This window comes from Staurois parvus, unplaced genomic scaffold (assembly GCF_062004578.1).
Source record: "Staurois parvus isolate SC_StPar_1 unplaced genomic scaffold, SC_StPar_1.0 ptg000353l, whole genome shotgun sequence".
NCBI classification, from domain to species: Eukaryota; Metazoa; Chordata; class Amphibia; order Anura; family Ranidae; genus Staurois; species Staurois parvus.
This window is the reverse complement of record NW_028318149.1, coordinates 1853130-1876673: the sequence shown is the minus strand read 5'-3', so window position 1 is coordinate 1876673 and position 23544 is coordinate 1853130. Positions and strand designations below refer to the sequence as shown.

The window sequence follows — 23544 nt, the reverse complement described above, 5'->3', positions numbered from 1 at the left end:
GTACATGGGAGGACACCACGGAGGAAGCCATTGCTGTCCAAAAAGAATATTGCAGCACGTTTGAAGTTTGCAAAAGAGCACCTGGATATTCCACAGCGCTACTGGCAAAATATACTGTGGACAGATGAAACCAATATTGAGTTGTTTGGGAAGAACACACACTATGTGTGGAGAAAAAAAGGCACAACACACCAACATCAAAACCTCCTCCCCACTGTAAAACATGGCGGAGGGAGCATCATGGTTTGGGGCTGCTTTGCTGCCTCAGGGCCTGGACGGATTGTTGTCATTGATGGGAAAATTAATTCCAGAGTTTATCAAGACATTTTGCAGGAAAACGTACGACCATCTGTCCGCCAACTGAAGCTCCGCAGAGGATGGGTGATGCAACAGGACAATGACCCAAAGCATACAAGTAATTCAACAAAACAATGGCTGCAACAACACAGAATACGCCTTCTGGAGTGGCCCAGTCAGAGTCCTGACCTCAACCCGATTGAAATGCTGTGGCATGACCTTAAGAGAGCGATTCACACCAGACATCCCAAGAATATTGCTACACTGAAACAGTTTTGTGAAGAGGAGTGGTCCAAAATTACTCCAGATCGTTGTTCTGATCTGCAACTACAGGAAACGTGTGGTTGAGGTTATTGCTGCCAAAGGAGGGTCAACCAGTTATTAAGTCCAAAGGTTCACATACTTTTTCCTCCCTGCACTGTGAATGTTTACATGTTATGTGCAATTAAACCATGGTAACATCTAATGTTTGTGTAGTATTATGTTCAGCAGACTGTGTTCTTCTATTGTGACTTAGATGACATTCAGAGCACATTTTATGCCCAATTCATGCAAAACTCCACGTAATCCCAAAGGGTTCACATACTTTTTCTTGCAACTGTATAACATTTTGTACCAAGTGCTTCACAAAGCACATATTCTAAAAGTACTAGATTACAAAAATTCCAAAGCACTGCTTCTTTGTTTTTAAATAAATGTGAATTTTTACATATGTACAACCCCAATTCAAAAAAATTTGGGATGTGGTGTAAAATCTACATGACAGAATGCAGTGATTTTTCAAATATCAACGCATATTCACAATAGAAAATAGAAAACAAATGTTTAATCTGATAAAATGTATCATTTTAAGAAAAAAGGTCATTTTCAAATTGATGGCAACAATATGTCTCAAAGTTGCGACAGGGCAACAGAAAGCTGGCAAAGTGGTAATAACTAGGAAAAGCTGACAGAACATTTTGCAACCAATTAGGTTAATTAGCAACAGGTCAGTAACATGATTGGATAAAACAGGGCAACTTAGAGTCAGTGTCTCAGATGTAAAGATCGGTGGAGGTTTACTAATCTGTGAAAAGCATCTAAAATATGGTCGATTTCAGAAAAATGTTCCTCAATGTAAAATTGCAAAGTTTTTAAATATATCTTCATCTACAGTACATAATATTGAGATTCAAAGAATCTGGGGAAATCTGTGTTCACAATGGACAAGGCCAAAACACACAATATTGGACATCTGTGATCTTCAGGCCTTAAGACAGCACTGCATTGAAAACAGGCCTAATTTTGTGATGGACATCACTGCATGAGCTTAGGAATACTTCCAAAAATCACTGTCTGTGAACACAGTTCGCCGTGCCATCCAAAATTGCAAGATAAAGCTCTATAATGCATTGAAGAGTATATGTGTGTATGCATGTGTATACTGTACAATTGGGTTGGATTGGAGGAGTCTCTAGCTGTATTGGTGTACTCTTTTTTTTCCATAGTAACACTAATAATTATATCAATTGTTCATCATCCATATATTTACAGCACTTCTCTGGTCCAAAGCTCATTTAAAGTGGTCTGTTGCAAAGTGGAAAACTGTTTTGTGGTCTTGACATTTGACGTTCTTTTTTTTTTTTTTGGCAACTATGCGTGCTGTGTCCTCCAAACTAAAGAGGAGTGGGACCTTATAGCTTATCAGCGCTCGGTTCAAAAGCCTGCATCTCTGTTGGTATGGAGGTGCATTAGTGTGTGTAGACTGGGCAGCTTGCACATCTATATTAGCACCATGAGTGCTGAAAGACATATTCAGGTTTTAGAACAGCATAAACAAACATTTGAAGCTTGTAGCTCTAAATAAATGAGTACTTTTTGACCAACAAGCTTCAAGTGACACTACCTACTAGTATCAGCAGGTAAAAGTTAAAACAATCGGCTTTTGGATGTTAAGCATTTTGGAGCTTTACACTACAAAATACTCAGTTATGAATTGGCCGTTTGTCTGGGCAAGTAGGAACATCCATAGTATCAATGATTGGTTTCTTAACCTCTTAACCACTTCAGCTCCGGAAGATGTACCCCCCCCCCCCTCCTGACCAGGCCATTTTTTGCAATACGACCCTGCGTTACTTTAACTGAAAATTGAGCAGTTATGCAATGCTGTAACCAAATGTTATGTCCTTTTTTTCCCCACAAATAAAGCTTTCTTTTGGTAGTATTTGATCACCTCTGCGGTTTTTACTGTTTGTGTTTATAAACAAAGACCGTCAATTTTGAAAAAAAAATATTTTTTATTATAAAACATATCTAATAAAAAAATGTTTTAAAAATCTAATTTCTTCATAAATGTAAGCCAAGTGTATTCTGCTACATCATATTTTTGCTGAAAAAAATCCAAATAAGCATATGTTGATTAGTTTGTGCAAACGTTACAGCATCTACAATCTATGGGACATATACTGGAATTTTTAATTTTTTTTAATACTATTAATGGCAGCAATCAGCGACTTATAGCGGGACTGCGGTATTGCAGCGGACATTTTTACACTAACTGAAACTTTGTGGGAAACAGTGACACTAATACAGTGATCAGTGCTAAATATATACAAGGGGTTAACATCTAGGGTGATCAAAGGGTTAAGTGTGTGCCTAGCTATGTGCTTGGTGAGCACTAGATGGTGCTGGTACAAGGGGAAGTGATGGATCATGTTCCCAGCTGTATGTAAATTTAGGTAGAGCTCTGTTCCACCCTGTCAGAAGATCCGCGGGGGCGGCCAACAGCAGATGTGATCTGTCGGCAGGGCACACACACCCGTGTGGCAGAAGTGCAAAATCACACATATATATATGTGTGTGATTTTGTACAGGAGGACCACCCTGTAGCAGTAAAACTGCTATAGGGCAGTCTTCAAGTGGTTAATACTGAAGTGTGACCAAAGCTTTTTTTTTTTTTAAGCCATACTTCTCTTGTTGGTCACCGGAGTATCCTAACTTTTGTTCTCCTGTGACCCAGATTTGGATTATAATGGACCATTGCCTGCTATTAGCTGGTGGAGCAGAGACACTTCAGGTTCTGGAAGGATCCCATCAATATTGTCGGGATCCATCTAACTGCCTGATTAATAGCTGGCATGGCTGAGAGCTGGAGCCAGCCCTTCCCCAGCTCCAGTGAGTGCTGGTGAAGCAGACCAGAGAGTAATGACAATCACTGCTCATCATTCTGCTCATCATTCTGAGCAGGCCAAGATCTGAGCAATCAGCAGTCATGTGATTGCTCAGTTCTCAGTCTTGAAGCCGACGTGGAACAGCTGCAGCATAGATGAGAGCAGGGCGTGGTCTATTTGAGTAACAGTGGGAAGGTCTTAAAGGGGAATCAAATACCAGAAGTGCATTACGTACAGAGTGCAGAGTTTGGGGGTGCTCTTCGTACTTAGTGCAGAGTTCAGGGCTGTGCTACAGAGTGTAGAGTTCAGCCTTCTTCCACAGCTGCTGACCTCTGCATGCAACCCCCCCCCCTCCACTGCCCCCTTCTCCCCCTCATCCTTAAAAGCTCCATCTTCCACATGTCTTACTTTTGTTGTTCTATTAAAGCAGAGCTTCAGTCTCCAAAATTGAGTCAGCAGTTGCAAAAACTGTAGCTGCTGATTTTTAGAAAAACAGCCACTCGCCTGTCCCTTGATCCAGCGGTGTCCTCACTGCAGCCAAGTTCACCAGCTGTCCTATGTCCCCGGTGCCGGTAGCTTAAGTGTGGGCACCCAGATGTTACAGCTTGGGGCTTCACAGTGGAGCTCTGCTTTAAGCTGAAGCACCCAGCAGACTCGAATACCTCCCCATACACTGTAGGTGGCTCCGCCTCACTTGCATTGATATCATCCAGTGAGGGTGACAGCATCCGCACTGCACCCCGGCACTTGCATCTCCCTCGTCCCCGTTCTGCACTCAGTGGGAGCCTCTCAGGAGATCACATCTGTGGGAGGCATTGGGAAACAAGCTGTCACTTGTAAACACAGAAGCTGGACTTTACAAGTGATAGTGTTGAGCAGAGGGTCTAAGCCAGAGGTGGTGGAACTGAGTTCCACCCAGTTCCAGCTGAAAAAAACCCTGGATGAGAGTATGTATGTTTTTTTTTCTTTTTAAACCTATGCTTCTCCTTTTAGGTAATTCAGCCAAGCGAACATTCATTGACTATATACAGTAGATACCTTATTACAAACTTAATAAACAAGCTACAATAAGTGTTACAGTTTCTCCCATTCAGAGTGGGAGTCATTGCCTGTAGAAAAATATAAAACTACAAAAAATATATATTAAAATGGAATTACCAAAAATTATCTCAAAATTAATAAACATACAAAATATAGGAATAAATAATGAAAGAAATGCATACAATTAAAACTACAAAAAAAATATATTAAAATGGAATTACCAAAAATTATCCCCAAATTATCAAAATTAATAAACATACAAAATATAGGAATAAATAATGAAAGAAATGCATACAATGGACAGAAAAATTATATATATATATATATATATATATATATATATATATATATATAAAAATAAAAAATATTTGAAAGGGCGAGCTGGTAATTTATATCCTCAGTATTGAAATATATAGGCATAGGAGAAAGAGTGCCTAAAAGGGTTCATTATATCTATTCTATCCCTGCTAACAAGGAAGCACAAAACAGCTGTACAAAAAGATAATAGTCCTCATATACAGTCATGGCCGAAATTGTTGGCACCCTTGATATTTTTCCTGAAAATCATGTATTTCTCACGAAACGTATTGCATTAACACATGTTTTGCTATACACATGTTTATTCCCTTTGTGTGTATTGGGACAAAACAAAAAAAGGGAGGAAAGAAAGCAAATTCGACATAATGTCACACAAACCTCCAAAAATGGGCTGGACAAAAGTATTGGCACCCTTTCACAACTGCGGATAAATAAGAATGTTACAAGCATGTGATGCTCCTGTAAACTCACCTGGGGCAAGTAACAGGTGTGGGCAATATAGAAATCACACCTGAAAGCAGATAAAAAGGAGAGACGTTCACTTAACCTTTGCATTGTGTGTCTGTCTGTGCCACACTAAGCATGGACAACAGAAAGAGGAGACGAGAACTGTCTGAGGACCTGAGAACCAAAATTGTGGCAAAATATCAACAATCTCAAGGTTACAAGTCCATCTCCAGAGAACTAGATTTGCCTTTGTCCACAGTGCGCAACATTATCAAGAAGTTTGCAACCCATGGCACTGTAGCTAATCTCCCTGGTCGTGGACGGATGAGGAAAATTGATGAAAGATTGCAACGCAGAATAGTCCGGATGGTGGATAAGCAGCCCCAAACATGTTCCAAAGACATTCAAGCTGTCCTGCAGGCTCAGGGAGCATCAGTGTCAGCGCGAACTATCCGTCGACATTTAAATGAAATGAAACGCTATGGCAGGAGACCCAGGAGGACCCCACTGCTGACACAGAGACATAAAAAAGCAAGACTACAGTTTGCCAAAATGTACTTGAGTAAGCCAAAAGCCTTCTGGGAAAACGTCTTGTGGACAGATGAGACCAAGATAGAGCTTTTCGGTAAAGCACATCATTCTACTGTTTACCGAAAACGGAATGAGGCCTACAAAGAACAAAACACAGTACCTACGGTAAAATATGGTGGAGGTTCAATGATGTTTTGGGGTTGTTTTGCTGCCTCTGGCACTGGGTGCCTTGACTGTGTGCAAGGCATCATGAAATCTGAGGATTACCAAAGGATTTTGGGTCGCACTGTAGGGCCCAGTGTCAGAAAGCTGGGTTTGCGTCCAAGATCCTGGGTCTTCCAGCAGGACAATGACCCCAAACATACGTCAAAAAGCACTCAGAAATGGATGGCAAAGAAGCGCTGGAGAGTTCTGAAGTGGCCAGCAATGAGCCCAGATCTAAATCCCATTGAACACCTGTGGAGAGATCTTAAAATTGCTGTTGGGAAAAGGTGTCCTTCCAATAAGAGAGACCTGGAGCTGTTTGCAAAGGAAGAGTGGTCCAAAATTCCGGGTGAGAGGTGTCAGAAGCTTATTGATGGTTATAGGAAGCGACTGATTTCAGTTATGTTTTCCAAAGGGTGTGCAACCAAATATTAAGTTAAGGGTGCCAATACTTTTGTCCAGCCCATTTTTGGGGTTTTGTGTGACATTATGTCATATTTGCTTTTCTGCCTCTGTTTTATATTTGTTCCAATACATACAAAGGGAATAAACATGTGTATAGCAAAACATGTGTTAATGCAATACCTTTTTTGTGTGAAATACTTGATTTTCAGGAAAAATATCAAGGGTGCCAACAATTTCGGCCATGACTGTATGTCAAGTCCTGAATTTCCATACAATATGCCTATCCCATCCAAGTGCACAAACTGATAGATGTGATATCACCACATTATGAGATACCGCCGCCTTCAGCCTCTTGCCTTAATAATTAGGCCTACTCTGGGCTCGGTCTAAATGCGCCTTTAACCCTTTTATTTCCCTGGGTTATGGGGAATTTCCCCAGATCACACTATCAAGACTGGTGCACCACAGATGAAGCGCATAAAATTCCACAATACCCAGCATGAATACGGCACCTGGTGGGGACTTTCACCTGAAGTGCATAGTTGCACTTACTGGTCCCTTCCTGTGCTGGGCATCCAAGCAGACTCTGTCGGCCATGTGCATGTCACTCTCTCCACACTCTTTTGCATTATGCCAGCGTGGCTTCATCAGAGGGATCATGGGGTAGTGACATCATCCCGTACAAATAGCGGCTATTGATGGGGGGGTCTATAACATTTCTTACTATTATAGTGCAAAGTGTGGGGGCTCTACGATATATGAATTCGGGCAACACAATCTTTAGATGTTTGTCATTCCTAAGGATGTGCCAGCTTTTAATAAAGATTTGTTCCACATATCTATGTTGTAGTCCAGTATCACTGGCAGTTTAAAACCATATGCATTAAGTTGTTTATTTTTAATTTAAAGCTGCTTATCCTGTCTGTTCATGTATAGTTGATTCTTTGTATCCTTTTGCCTATAAACATTTTTCCTTTGCGTTTGGCCTGAGATTTATAATTCTTTTGTTGCGTACAAATCCTTTTGATCTTTAATAGTTGGCCTTTAGGAATATTCATTAACCATGCCTTGCGGTGGCAACTATCTGTTGGAATGTAACTGTTTCTGTCTGTGAGTTTAAAATACGTGTGGATATGTAATTTCCCTAATGCTTATAAATTTCCAAAGCTAAGAAATGAATATTTTCTGTGCTGATCTCCCAAGTAAGTATATTTTTGGTGTTAATATTAAGCTCTGATGTAAAATTAGTAAGATGATGCATATCATCCTTCCAGACCACTATAATGTAATTTATGAATCTGTAGTAATGTACTAGATCCTCTGGTTGGTGTTTATATATCCTCTCCTCCTCCCATTTATCTATAAATAGGTTGGCAATACTAGGTGCAAACTTCGCGCCCATCGCCAACCCTTTTACCTGTTTGTAAAACTTATCTTGATACCAGAAATAATTATGGTCTAGACAAAATTCTAAACCCTTCAGAATAAAATTTCTCTGGCATTTGCACAAAGTATGGTCTTTATATAAAGCCCACTTGGTAGCATCAATAGCATCTGAATTATCTATTATGGTATAAAGGGACCTTACATCCCCCATAGTGAACGTTAAAGAATGTACATCCGTTAAGGTGTTTAACATCTGTAATAAATGCTTAGTGTCTTTAAGATATGCTCTGGTTTTCTGGACCAATGGTTGTAAATATTGGTCCACATGTTTTCGTAGGCGGTCATTCACTGATCTAATTCCATTGACTATTGGGCGTCCTAACGGAGTGGTTTTATCATTATGGATTTTCGGAACGTGGTATATTATAGGAATCCTACAGGTAGTGGGTATAAGATATTCTCCTTACTTTTTATTTAAGATGTTCTTCTCAAGACCCTCCTTAACTAATTTCTGTAATTTATTTTTATATTTAACAGTGGGATCCTGTGTCAGAATATGGTAGGTGTTGCTGTCCCCCAGTAATCTATTTCTTGAGTGTATTATTCCTTGGATAACACTACTATTCCTCCCCCCCCCTTTATCTGCTGGACGTATTATCACATCTCGTCTCCTCGACCTTCCATGCCACTGTGTAGTACCAGATTACGTTTGGTAGTGATCTGCTGCTGGCCATCCATAAATCACTATAGAAGTGATGTTATGTCACTGTGTGGTCAAATTCCTTCTTGTAAGCAAAATTCTGAGACATTGTAGTAATGGTGATCTGCTACAGGCGCCCCCTGGTTCTGGCTGTCAGACAGCTGGTGGTTCCAGCGCTAAAGCCACCAGGATCCACAGGAACCTCTGAAATTAACTGCTTTTTAAAAATGGTGCGGGGCAGCTTTGTAGACAATAGCTGCTCTAATCACGCCATCACTGGTTGTGGGGGCAGTCGGAAATGTTACAAATGTTTTTGCAAATACTATCTCAAGCAGTGAATCATTTCACAGATTTACTATTCTTACTGTAAAGAGTCAATTCCTAAACTGATGCACATGCATTTGATGCCCCTTTGCCCTTTATTTTGGGGCACACTTTGCAATAATTCCATAACACTTTTGCAATTTATGCAAAATGTGTATACAATACAATAAAGTTTGCTTGTGAATGCTGATTGAAATCAACTTTACCATACTATATTAAAAAAAGATCACTGGGGGTGAGGCTGATTATAGAGGAATGAAGACATGAGAGCCCTGTGTTGCATAGGTGACAAATATTCACTAAATCAATTCCCTATGTGAAATCAGCCAAATACGTAAAAGCAGGAGATCCCAGAGTTAAGACTGCGATGCTCTGTAAACGGATATCCAGTGTTTCCTCATCCTTTCGGCACCTGAAAACAGGTGTCCTCAGACCCATGACGAAATGAAGCCTGCTGGCACAGGCCTAGGAACCACTGCAACAGCTCAACTCCTGATATGTAAAGTGGTCACCACATCTTACTGGGTCTGGAAGCATCCAGCTTACGATCAACCTCGGAATTCTAGCACCTCTCTAGGATCTGGTCCCAGTTCTTAATTGATTAGACCTGCTATAGTTTCTTCCCACAGAGCAGATCTTAACCAGCTTAAACTGTTATGCATTAAAGCAGATCTCAAAACTTGGTTCTATAACTTTGAGAATGCTTCAAAGCAGGAAGGAAGTGGTGCGCATTGGGCAGCTGCTTGCACTGAATCCAGTAACTACATTAGAAGCTGCATTTTGAGCTTAAGAAAGCCAGCTTATTTTTCTGATCCTCTTTCACAGCTGAGAATAGGAGTCGAACTAACATTCAGCTACAGGGCATTTATATAGCTACCACTGGCCTTAAAACTGCTGCCACTGTTATCACACTTGAGAGAGCCCTCAGAGAGTAGCTGGAGTGAGTATCAAGTCCAAATCAACCAGGTACCTGCATGCAGGGCCAGTGCTAGACTACCAAAAAAAAAATGAAATAATGTTTTAAAAACAGTACTGCTAAATTTCTACTAATCTACTGCTAAATTTAAATTTTAAATAAAATTTTAAATTAAACTAAATTTCCTAAATTTAAAATCTACTGCTAAATTTCTTTTAATTTGCAAAAATAATTGACGTAAGATGCCACCAACACCAATATTAAAGACAAAATATATATTAACCAAATATAAATTAAATGTATTAACCGATCAGACAGAGAACAAAAAAAAAAAAAAAGAGACCATATTGCAAATCTCCACAGTAAACAGCAGCTGCCAACCGGCTTCAAGAAAGAATTGAGTCTGAGAAGGAGCAGCAGCTCAGCTGCTACACTGGCGCCAGACACCCAGCATCTTCCTTTGTCCTTTCTTCCCCCCACCTATGTTTCCCCTCCAGCTGAAGGATCATTCATGATGTGGTGGCATCCCACACGATCAATCAGCATCCGCTCCCCTCATCCCGACCATTGTCCGTCCCCCACCCCCTTGTTCTGTCACCTCCATGACCCGCCATCCTCTTAGGCTTGGCTCACCTCTGATGGCTCCTGCCAGGGTGAGGAGTCCACGCTGCGGCTCTCAGTGAGGACAGGTGACCTCCCAGCACTACACTGCTTCCCTATCATACACATTGGGCCCCGATCATCCTACTCACATAGGGTTAACCCTGAAACCAGAGCATACCCCTGACTATTGATTGGCTCTATCTGTATAGAAGTAGGCAGAGCCAGGGCTGGACATGTCCTATTCAGTCTCTAGCTGGAGGATCGTATGTGCCAGTATGTGCAGGCGGACCGATAAGATACTGCTGACGACCTGGGGTCCTGGGCTATTTTTTTTTTTTTATTTCTAAATGGTCATGTGTGGGGACAGGCTGTGAGACAATTGTGCAGAGTAAAGTTACCATCATTCCCTGTGTATGAGGAGAGGGGGACTCTGCAAAGAAATGGAGAATTCATACAAGAGGTTCATAGCCCACACAGAGAGAGTGCCGACCTGTGCTGCGCCCAGGCGCCCCCAGGTGACAGTGCGGGCCCTAAGTGGCTGCCTAGTTTGCGTAGTGGAAGCAGTGGCCCTGGCTGCATGGTCCAGTCAGTTGTCCTCAAGGATGTACTCTTCAGAGTATATTACTTTATTATCGGAATGAAGAATAGATGGCCTTGCGGTTGGGCCCTTTGGACTTTAATGGAGCAAAAATGCACCTGTTACCTCTTCTGTCTAGGCTCACACTGACAATGAGGAAGATGCTGAAGCCTCTATTGCTGTTAATCTGCCAGTAGGGAACCACTTACAAATGTACTTTATCAAGAAGGGAGACAAGGTGTTTGCTCTACACTGCCATGACTAACTGCAGGACTTGTTCGCTTCCTGAACACTGATATAATTCCACTTCCAGATTGCTGGAAACACCAGGTCTTGATAGACAACTGCTGTAACAGTGGCGATCCTGCTCCAGAAACATCCATTGGGCCAAACTCCTGACCTCAGGCCAGTTGTCTCTAAAAGCCTGACCACCTGTACCTTCCTTGGACATCGTTTTTCCTGTCTCAGTAGCTCTGTAGCTGCCTTGGCCATCTGTCTCCACAGGTAAGACACTACCTGGGACACACCGCCCTATAGGTATGCTTCTGCCTCTGTTGCCTTCTCTCCTGGCTTCAGAGTTTGTCTATTGGCACATCTTGATGGACAACTGCTGTAACAGTGGCAATCCTGCTCCAGAAACATCCATTGGGCCAAACTCCTGACCTCAGACCAGTTGTCTCTAAAAGCCTGACCACCTGTACCTTCCTTGGACATCCTTTTTCCTGTCTCAGTAGCTCTGTAGCTGCCTTGGCCATCTGTCTCCACAGGTAAGACACTGCCTGGGACACACTGCCCTATAGGTATGCTTCTGCCTCTGTTGCCTTCTCTCCTGGCTTCAGAGTTTGTCTATTGGCACATCTCCCAGGATTCCCCCATTAAATCTAGGCAACCCTATGATAAAAATTTTAGACTGAGCGGATGGACATTTTATGCTCCTGCTTGACACCCCTGGGGTGGCTTGATCTCCACTTTGAGTTAGGAAGAATTCCTACAGGGATTCAATACACTCCTTGATTCTCACATGAGTAATAGCTCCTGCCCAATGTGGGAGAGCACTAAATCTTTTGTATTCTTGCTCCATATAGACTAGTCTTAGCCAGGTCTTGCATATGCCCGTTTATCTATTCTTAAGATCTGTCCCATGGGACAAAAACATTTTCTTTGCTGAATGTGATCTATAGGAATACAAAAAGGGGAGGGGGGAGAGAGCGCCACTGTCTAAGCATAGCATGCTTGAAGATATGGGTAAAAAATGTGGGAAAAGTAGGTATTGCACTCCCATACACAAAGATGAACCTAGCACATCAGTATGTATAATGTTGGCTGGCAGTGGCTTCTGGAATCCTCCAATGGACATGGAACAGTAAAGAAGTGAAACCATTGTCGAAGCATAGTAAATAGTGAGGGAATTCATAGAAGGTGGTAAGAGTAGGTATTGCACTCAAACGGTAGGAGTATATAGAATCTCAATGGATCTACTGTGATGATCTCATCAGGTGCAAACTTTACCTCAGTATGCGACGTCAGTAGACATAATATCTTGGGTTCTCGGATAGAAAAGAAAAAAAATAGGGGGAGGGCAACCAACTCTCAGTGCAGTGTTAGTGAAAATGATGGGTGTAAAAAGAATATAAATGCACTCACTTTTAAGAGCTGGAACAGTGGCATTACTCAAAGAATCCAGCAGATGGTGACCTGTCATCCATACATGATGTTGGTAGTAAGCACAGCAAAGTTCATGGTGGATATCCTTGTCAGCCAGTGAGGGTACATAATTTCCCAGGTATAAAACAAATGTAGGCAAAGAGAAGTTTCCCACTCTAAGTTTAGTATTCATAATGATTGATACAACCAAAAATAAAAATATTGCTCTCACATACATACATACATACATACATACATACATAGATGAGAGTTATGCACAAATACCAGCAGATTGCGCCATTTAATGGAATCCAAAGGAAGGCATCTCTTTTGACCACAGGTGTATGGGTCTGTCAGATGGGAGGCAGCAGTGGACAGCAAGGAAGGGTCTGATGCCAGCCCATCAGACACTCCATCTAGAAAACAACTTTAAATTCAGATGTGCTTTTTTTTGGGCCATCAAGTACTTGAACATCCTTAGCTCACTCAATTTGAAAAACATTTACTCTAATCTTTCACCTTGCTTTTAAAGTGTCAGGGATATTTACATGGTTTGGCTATTGCAACATTTGCATCCCTGATTTTTACTTGAAATGGGTTAATGCCCCATTCCCTAAACTTGTATGGGCCATCTGCTTTCCTAGATATAAATGCTGTCTTTGCAATCTACCCAAACCAACATGGCTGTCGGAGAACTAATATGTGATGGAGGTGAAAGCGGATCTTCAACCTCTTTAATAAGCATGTCCCATGTCCATGCTAATGCATCATTCTTTCATGTTTTGGATATTGCCTTTTTTTTTTTTTCTTTGATGTTCCCTTTACTTCCAATCAGTCGGCCAACAATGTACATCATAGAGGATAATATATAGAAATTCCTTTGAGTGTCAGCTAAAGCAGCTGACACTCAAAACTGATACCTTAACAGTGAAAGACTATAAGTATTAATATAGTGCAGCGCTAAATCAATAATGTCAATAAATCAATAACATGCAAATAAATTTTCAACCCAATAGTAAAGTGATGAACTCACAACACTCTATACATAAATAAAGTGCAATTAATGCTCCAAAAAAAGTGTGCACTATATTACTACATCATAGAGGATGCCCTGTTGACGCCTGGATATCAGTGCTAATCCCAAGAGTCAATAGCCATTCTGTTAACAAATGTGTGCTGCGCTGTGTAATTACTACACATGCGCTAGATAAGGATGTGCCAGCTGGGTAGCAAGCTGCACAAATTCACGGAAGTGTGTGGGGGCCGGCTTCATGTGCTCACAGATGCAATAGTCGCAGGGAGCATTTCTTCACAAGACCTTAATGTACAAATTTGGTAAGTAATAAATGCATTTACAGATAAGACAATAGCCGACCTATATGAAGCGCTGCGTAAGAGCCTTGATTATGTTTTTATTTCAGTTTTGGCTAGAAGACTGTAGCTCTTCAAATCTTGGGTGCACTGAATGTTATTTACCAAGAAATGAATAGGCAAACTAAAAGGTTCGAAAAATTAATAATAGCGCCTATGGTCAAAATTATATAACTTACTAATAGTGTACCAGCTGCAAAAAATCACCATATATAAAGTGTACCAATAAATAAATAATTTGCGCTAGTAAATGTGTATAAATATATAAATGTATATAAAGAAATCATCAAATCATAAGTCCAGAAAAAAATATATATATGCCAATACCACAAAAAAATATAAAAAAACTTTTAAGTGCAAAAAACTTTTGTGCAAAAAAAGTGTCTAAATATGAAAAATTTCACCAAAAAACCTTGATAATATAATGGCAGATCATCCATAAATATATCTTCAGAAACGGAAACTCTGCAACACACCGATCCTCATCGATCGAAATAACAGGATGAAAAACTTTATAGTTAATCGAAAATCCACTTCTTCAATAGATAAAGGACCACCTTCAAACGTATCCATGGGGGGAAATGCCAAGCACTCGAGAGAAACAGAAAGACTTCATGGTGCAATATTATAAAAACCAATTCCTTTATTAGGTACTCATTGCACTTACTCAAGAGGTGTCCCAGCCGACACCAGCATCAACAGCATAACAGCAATCACATAAACGAGCCTGGCTACTCAGCACATGCGCAGTAGCTGGCAGCCAAAAACGTAATAACATCACATCAATCAAGCTCCGCCCTACGCGTTTCGTCATCAACGTCCTCATCCGCTCCGTGAGGACGTCGATGACGAAACGCGCAGGGCGGAGCTTGATTGATGTGACGTTATTACGTTTTTGGCTGCCAGCTACTGCGCATGTGCTGAGTAGCCAGGCTCGTTTATGTGATTGCTGTTATGCTGTTGATGCTGGTGTCGGCTGGGACACCTCTTGAGTAAGTGCAATGAGTACCTAATAAAGGAATTGGTTTTTATAATATTGCACCATGAAGTCTTTCTGTTTCTCTCGAGTGCTTGGCATTTCCCCCCATGGATACGTTTGAAGGTGGTCCTTTATCTATTGGAGAAGTGGATTTTCAATTAACTATAAAGTTTTTCATCCTGTTATTTCGATCGATGAGGATCGGTGTGTTGCAGAGTTTCCGTTTCTGAAGATATATTTATGGATGATCTGCCATTATATTATCAAGGTTTTTTGGTGAAATTTTTCATATTTAGACACTTTTTTTTGCACAAAAGTTTTTTGCACTTAAAAGTTTTTTTATATTTTTTTGTGGTATTGGCATATATATTTTTTTTTCTGGACTTATGATTTGATGATTTCTTTATATACATTTATATATTTATACACATTTACTAGCGCAAATTATTTATTTATTGGTAAACTAAAAGGTTCCATGCTTAAATTTCATAAGGTCTGAGAATCATGAGTTATGCAGGCCATAGATGGGTCGAAAATCGGCCGATTTGTCGGCCGAAAATAAAATCGGCCGATTTTCGGATCGTTAGTGGGCGATTTGGTCGGCCGTTTTTCGGGATTTTGGCCGTTTTTTTTTTTTTGGTAAAGTTGGAAAAAAATTGGCCGATCGGCCGATTTTCGCGGCATTAATGGGCCAATCGGCCGATTTTTTTACCGATAAAAAATCTGCGCATGAGCAGTGACCTGCAAGAGGAAGACAAAAAGAAGAAAAAGGAAGAAGAGGAAGAGGATGAAGAAGAGGATGAAGAAGAGGAAGAAGAAGATGAGGATGAAGAAGAGGATGAGGAAGAAGAAGAGGATGAGGATGAAGAAGAAGAGGATGAGGAAGAAGAAGAGGATGAGGAAGAAGAAGAAGAGGATGAGGAAGAAGAGGATGAGGAAGAAGAAGAAGAGGATGAAGAAGAAGATGAAGAAGAAGAAGAGGATGAGGATGAAGAAGAAGATGAAGAAGAAGAGGATGAGGATGAAGAAGAGGATGAAGAAGAAGAAGAAGAAGAGGATGAGGATGATGAAGAATAAGAGGATGAGGATGAAGAAGAAGAAGTAGGATAAAAATAAGAAGAATTCCAGTCCAGCAAAAAGTATCTCTGCAGAGAGCTCTGCTATTTCTGACAGTTCTCTGACAGTTCTTTGACATTTACAGCGGTTGAAACATTGTATCTATTTGTTTCCGAATAAAAACATCTGTATCCTAAATGGAAACAAATAGATACAATGTTTCAACCGCTGTAAATGTGAAGGAACTGTCAGAGAACTGTCAGAAATAGCGGAGCTCTCTGCAGGGACACTTTTTGCCAGCTGTAGAAGGGATGAAAATCGGCCGATTTTTTTTACCATTGATGGTAACGTCGGCCGCTTGAACGACCGAATTTTCGTTTTTTAAAAGAAAAATCTGCCGTTTTTTCTCCCCATCTATGGCCTGCATTACTCTTGCAGTTTCTTGTACTGTGATTGCATCTTATGACATTGTCAATATCCGCACTCCTAGCATAATAACCATTGTGTTTGACTGCAATGTCTATATGCAAACTTGTGATAATCCTGATTATGCAACCTTTGTTTCACTTTCCACTTGAAAATCTTTTAATAAACAGGTTGAGCAAGAAATCTACCTACACCACATAGAGAAGTTGCCCTGCCAAGTATCATCCTGCATGCCGCTAAAGCCAGCCATAGGTGCAGGGACAGCCGAGATTCGATCCATCTATGGGCAGGCTGATTGTACTCAAGTTGACCTATCAATTGACTTGTGTATTACCAGCATGTTGGGTTTTCAGCATGCGACTATTGTCAGCAGCTATAGTTGCTAGCAATAATCATCGTGCTCTCCTGGTAGGGATGGCTCCCCGCGCCCTTGCCGGGAGAACACAATAATAGCTCCATGGGAGGGATTCCTCCATCAACACTGACTGTGTTGATGGGGGAATCGGGCGATTTTTCTTTCCTGCAACCCATGGTTGCAGGAAAGAATCACATCATCTGTGGCCTACCTTAGTGTGAGACTCTTTGTTGCAAACATGCTCACCTCAAAAAATTGATAATGCTTGAACAAACTGCCTCCACTAAACCACCAAGCAGGGCTGTTTTGTTTACCTTATCCCCCCCTTCTTTAAAGGCTCTCCCCACTGTTGGACCCTGCATCTAAGCCTTTGCCGCAATCTTTATTTGTTACCCACTAACTCACCCCCTCCCCCATATCCAATTATTGGCAACTCGAGATTTACTCAGGGGGCATGTGATGGCCCATTCAAGTGAAAATTCCAAGCCTCACATTATATTCGGCCTCTGCACTGGTCCTCAATAGGAGATAGTAAAAACATTGTCTAATCTCTGGAAAACCCTTCAGGCATTTTCTAATCACTGTACCATTTCCAGCATCTTTCTCATGCCTGTTAACTCCATTTAACCAACTCTGTCGACCCGGTCCCCCTCAGATGCCCATCTATCCTATATACATACATCTATCATATATGCATACATCTCTGCACTGAACTAAGGATATAAAATCTATTATCTGCAAGTATGCAGGAAAGTCATACAGATGTCTTTCACAACAGAACAATGCCAGAAAATTCTGCATTTCTTACTCAATTCCTCAATCTGTATCAAGCATCAAAAATAACTAATATTTAATAATATGATATAATAACCAGATTGTACAGGACATGTCTGTCCTCTCCAATTTTTACTTTTCTTTACTCTCCCCTGTACATTCTTCCTGTTCTTGTCCTTCACTTGCATTCTTTACTTTCTCTTCTCCTTGCTTTTTAGTTGTCATACTCAATGTTTTTGACATGGTGGTTCCCATCCTCTAGTCTACATTTCCCATTCCTCACTTGTAAAATAAAAAAAATTAACTATGGGGTTATTGTACCCATAATGTTTCCCTTGTCTAGTTGCATGGTATAACTCAGATTTCTGTTATGTATTCACCATCTACACATTCAGAATATTAACTGATGCATAATACTTAGTTAAAAGGCATGCAAAGGGAGAGAGTTGAGAGTGCTGTTGCTTTTGTGTACAGCACTGGATCAAGATTGGGTTTGGGTAAGTATAAGGGGGCTGGGGGGGGGGGGAATCCTGGACATAGATTTTTTTTTTTAATTTTACCTTAATGCAGAGATGCATTAAGGTAAGAAACCTTAAGGTTTTAGAACCACTTTAAGAACAAGTTTGTATACCATGGTATTGCCAAACTTTTTATGCTGTACATCAATCTCTTACAAATGAAGAATTTACAAAAGAAATTATTAAATATCACAATTTGTGATCGCCATTTATGGTTAAGCTTGGGTTTCTTTGCAGGGACAGGGCTGATGAAAGGAGTAAGACCATATCAAAGAGGGGCCCTGGAAGGCCCAAGAAAAGAAAGCATGGAACCAGTCCTTTGTTTCATAAAGAAGAGAGGATGAAAAACTGCAATAACAGAAGGTATGGCTGCAGTACAGAATAGCACAGAGGTATAGTGTAGAATCTGCAGAGCTACAACTAGAGCAGTAGTCCTGCTAGTATACATTATTATGCCTCATGCACATTTGCCTCCTGTGTTTATGCACAAGGAATTGATCTGGAAATATGAAAAAAAATGTATACTTCATAGTTCCATTTTTTTTCTGCGTATAAATGTGTGCATTTACATTTTGTTAGTTGCGGAAAAGCAGGCTAAAGTCTTTGTGTAAACGCAGCTAAACTTGAATGCACCTAAATGCCACTAGACGTTTAGGTGTGAATCCATAGCAAGGTAATACATGCTTTTAGATGTTTAGGCCTCATGCACACAGAGTGTCTTTGCAGCCACTTTTAGGGGCATCATGCATTATTTTTTACTGCTTCCAAACAGTCCTCTATGTGTTATGCACACATAGACTTTTAGCAGCTTTTAGTAGCAGTAGTGTTTACCAGCCGGAAAAAAAAAATCCAGGGCTAGTGCGTCCAGGAGCAGCAGCGTTTTGGCAGAAAAAACGCTTGACGTGTGTAAATGCGTGTTAACACTAGGCACGTTAAGCACTTGAGCTTTAATTCATTTCAATGGCCAGAATAATTATTATTCTGGCCAATGAAATGAATTATTGCCCAAGGGCTTGACATCTGTAATCGCATCTAAATGCTTGTAAAAGCATTAGACACTTTGACAAGCATCAGGTGTTTTTTCTACCAAAATGCTGCTGCCAAGAAGAAGAGCATTTTCAAATCATCCTGTGTGCATGAGGCCTTAGAAATGATCTCCAAACGCATCTGAATGACTGTGTGCATGGGACCTTTAGTTATTTCTTTTCATAGATTCCTTGCATATGGAAATTTTTCAAATAGTGAATTCTACAGGAGAAGGAATAACCACTTCAGCAATGGGAGATTTAACCCCCTTCGTGCCCAGGCTAATTTTCAGCCTTCACCGCTGTTGTCCTTTGAATGACAATTGAGCGGTCATGCATGCTTGCAGACATAATGTGTTTCAGAAACAACTGTATATTTGGAACTCCTCCCCAGTGTCCCCTGGCTGAGCCCATGTGGCTAAGAATTTTTCCTGTATGATTGTAGCAAAGCCACAATGATGGTAAATGTCAAAGCCATTGTTCAGGTGCTTTCACCTTCCTTGTAGGCAGAAACATTCATGTACACCCAATCCAAGTTTGCATGTTTGTACAGTGGTTCAGTGCCCAAACTGTACATGCATGTCCAGCTGGTCTTTAATGCTTGTACACACCTTTACTCCTGTATTAGGAATATATTTGCAGTTTGTGTTGTTTAACAGACATTTCTTGAGATTAGAGGATGAAGATGAGTCAGCTATGTCGTGAGCAAATATAGCCCCCCCCCCCCCCCCCATGTACATGTATTACAAACCATACATAGAAAAACTGTTTTAAATGATAGCACCTATTAATAGCTGATCTTTTTCACATCTGTGCATATTTAAAAGCATTAAAAGCAGTATGTCCAAAGCTTTTATGGCCATTTTTCTCATGTGGGCCACAGGAGTACACTGTCCGTTGACAGGGGCAAAGCCATAGCAGGGTCAGGAAAGCTCCCAACAATGATGTTGGAATCTGCCTGAATGTCAGCTGGCTTCACCTTACAACATTGTTTTGTTATGGTTTTGTGGTTGTATTTGATATGTGCAAAGAGAGATCACACAAATACTTCTATTACAAGTAGTGACAGATAAAACAAGGATACGTAACTAAAGATGCTGTTTTTTCCTTGGGTCCCCCATTATATGGCATGGTGTAGTGGATCAGGTTTAGACACATGCCTCATGGCGCATCTGAGTGAGACAAAAGCCTTACTAGTTTTGGCTGTGGTAATATAGAACTTGAATGTAAGGAAATGATCAACTCCCACTGCAATCAAATTTACCTTCTAAGGAAAATGGCACATTCCTGAAAGGAGAGCGGACTGGCTTGTCCATATAGTCACATTCCTTTGGTATGAGTTAGTATCTAAGGTAACCCGAATAACCAAGATATTAGAGGCTTTGTTAGATATTTGTGAGGCCAACATGAATAAGGAAATCTGTAATATGCAGTTTCCCTATCAAGCATGTGGCAGAGAGCTGGAGCCAGCCTGGCACTCCAGTGAGCACTGAAGGAGCGGAGTGGACAGAGTAATCAGCAGTCATGTGATCGATCAGGTATTGGTCTTGGAGCTGATATGGGACAAGCTGCAACATGGACATGAGAATTTGTTTATATTTTTAAGCTCATACTTCTCTTTAAAAGCACTATGACTCCCTTTAAAACCATAATCCACTATTGCAGTTAACATTCCACATTGTTTAGATACAGAATTAACTTTGGTGTGTGTAGTCTACCAACCAAAATTGTATAGAGAAAGAGGAGATAGTTTCTTGTTTGAGCTAAGGAAGGTCTTGTTACTCACCTCAGCAGACTTGTACATCTTTTTCAATTTGATAAATGTGCTTACAATTTTTTCAATTGGATGCTTGCCAAAGCAAAAACAAGCAGATGCAAATGGTACATAGTGTGCTTAAAGTGTATCTTTTTTTTTTTTCTTAAAGTTGTGGATAATGCACAGAGGGGTTAAAACCCCTGTTAGGTTTAAATAGCTGTGTCTTGAGATTTACACTTCTGTCCTGGAATTTTCCAGTGCAATATTGTCGCTGGGATGGAAGAAGAGGGAAAATCCAATGTTTTGCATTGTTAAAAGAACAGAAGGTGATGGGAAACCTTTCTGCGGAACACTTGCTCAGTGAAAATTGCCTGAGAGATTTCTACTCACTTTCTTCTGAGTGATCTCCACAGTGCGACAGAAATGAGGAAAAAAAACAAAGGTTTTAATCAATACTAAAACCGTTTGGGTTTTATATGTACTTTAATGTTATCCTTCTGTCCTATCTTATGACTCATGAGTGGCTTGTAAAATATTTCTCTGGTTTTCCCTCCACCCCATAGCAATAATAAGTGGTACGAAAAAGCAAACACAGTAAATTTAATAATTTTCCCGATTGTGATTTATGTGTGAATGATTGATCATTTTAACATCTACCTTTTTTTTTACTAGTATATACAGTTTTGATGAGGCATATTCTCTCTGTAGGTTTCTTCTTTCACTTCTTTTGTTTTTCTTTATATACAGGTTAGAGAAACATGTTTTACCTTCAGAAAGCTCCAAAACAGGCAGCTTTTTCCGAAGATCATTGTTGAATGTTTCGGAAGTTAATGAAATGAAAAGTGGAACTGGAGATATAAAAGGCAGACTACATAGTCAGGAGGAGAGCGAGAAAATACCAGGTTACATGTATGAGGTAAGTAAAGGCATTTATAGGTATAAAATATAATCATCTTCCTCAAATGGGTATCTTCTGTTCAAAGTGACAGAGATGTAACAGAGCAACTTGGGTTGCTTGCAGGACATTTTTTCATTAGACCTGGTACGTCGAAGTGTGGAAAAATGTATTTAAAGGAGTGTGGGATAGCCAAATAAAATACTAATTTCCTTCACCAAAACAAAATTTTTCTTCCCTACCTCTGTTGCACTATTTTTCTTGTGCCCACATTCCAAACATAGGACCGAGTAATGGTTCACTCCTGGTTTAAATGTTTAGAGGGGGCAGTTACAACTTGAGCGATCTGCCCCATCCTTTTCTTCCTACGTTTGACTCTTTCTGCACACAGAAAATTGCACTGTCGGTGATTTCTCCTAACTTGGGCACTTAAGTGCTGCTGATGTGCTGAGATCTTGTGAGCGTACATACACCTTGGAGCCAAGATCAATCAAGTGCATGAAAAGTGGGGTGAATTGTCAGGATCTCAGTTGAGGGTGGACTCAAGCCCCTCCCATAAGTCACTGCTTCAATTTTAAAGTGTAACTTAAGCAAAACTATTTTTTTTGTTAATTTACGGTTATCGAAAGTAAAAGATAATCCCAAATTTTGGGTTGACACCAAAATGATAATAGAGGAAATCTAGTTCTGGTGACACACTGGATTAGGGATTTCTTTTCACTTCCTGTTTTGCCTATGTAACAGGAAGTAAAAGGAAATCTCCCGTATGGGCACAGATCGCAAAAAAGAAAAACTGACATGGGTTATACAACGCTCCCTTACGCTTAGGAAAAATTAAAAAAGGGTGTGCACTGTTCTGTGGGCTGAAAACATTTTTATGTCCTAGCTGATCACATGAATTAAAGCTTAACTCCAGGTTTACTATGACTTTAAATAGTTTGGGCAGAGGTAGCTCAAACAATCTTATTTCCTTTACTAACAGATGCTCTCACTGGGAGCACTGTATTAATTGAATGTAGAATTAGCTCTATATAGTATACAGAACTGTGTTCTGGCAGCGGGATGAGGACTTCTCGTGCCATTCCAAGAACAAAATCAAGTCAAGCTAACTGCTGCTCATCCATTCACAGGAATGAATGAATATGAGGCTTCCTCTGGCTGAGGTGGGTGGACTGCATCAAAATCTCCACCTCAGCAAATCACAGAAAGCCTTGTTTGTATTCATTCATAAAATACAAAGCTTCCTGTGAATAGCTGAGCAGTGCTTAGCCTGTGTTGATTTTGTTTCCGGAACTATATGGGAAGTCCCTGTCACTCTTCCGATAACAGCGCTGTATACTGTACTGTATGTAGGTAATGCTACATTTGATCTCAGTGGGCATATTGGTAAAGGAAATAGATTGTTTGGGGCAGCTTGGCCCAAACAAACTACTTAAAGTGTTACTAAACCCAGGACCCCGCATTCACTATATCTGGTCTCCCACAGTGCACACAACATGGAAATGCTATTATTTTAGTAAATATAAACTGCTAATTACTTTTTCTCATCAGCAGTATATAGCAGTCTTTTTACTTCTATCAGTGTCTGGTTGAGCACTGGTTAATCTTGTAGGAGGAGTTTTCATTCTCCTCCAACTGTCCTATGGGGGCTGCATGACCCTTGACCCTCTGGCGCTGATTGGCCCCGTGCTGTTTACATGCACCCTCCCGAAAATAAAACTCTAGCAATACACACCAAACTGAGCATGTGCAGAGTGACTCCTAGGGCTCTATACTATCCGCACATGGAGGACAGTAGAAGAAAGGGAGGATCAGAGAAGACCGGAACAAACAGCCTTTTTACACAA

The 23544-nt window shown here is 40.5% G+C and overlaps 1 protein-coding gene across 6 annotated transcripts in view; it reads left to right on the top strand.

The window, feature by feature from the left end:
• Positions 1–23544, top strand: part of TNRC18 (trinucleotide repeat containing 18) — a 454956-nt gene that overhangs the window by 201204 nt on the left and 230208 nt on the right. For 5 of the 6 annotated variants that reach the window (XM_089684713.1, XM_089684716.1, XM_089684715.1 and 2 more), the window contains exons 13-14: positions 18259–18384; positions 21550–21718. In XM_089684713.1, the coding sequence (XP_089540839.1) occupies positions 18259–18384; positions 21550–21718 (295 nt within the window). The remainder of the gene's footprint in view (positions 1–18258; positions 18385–21549; positions 21719–23544) is intronic. The other variant, XM_089684717.1, reaches the window with a different exon arrangement.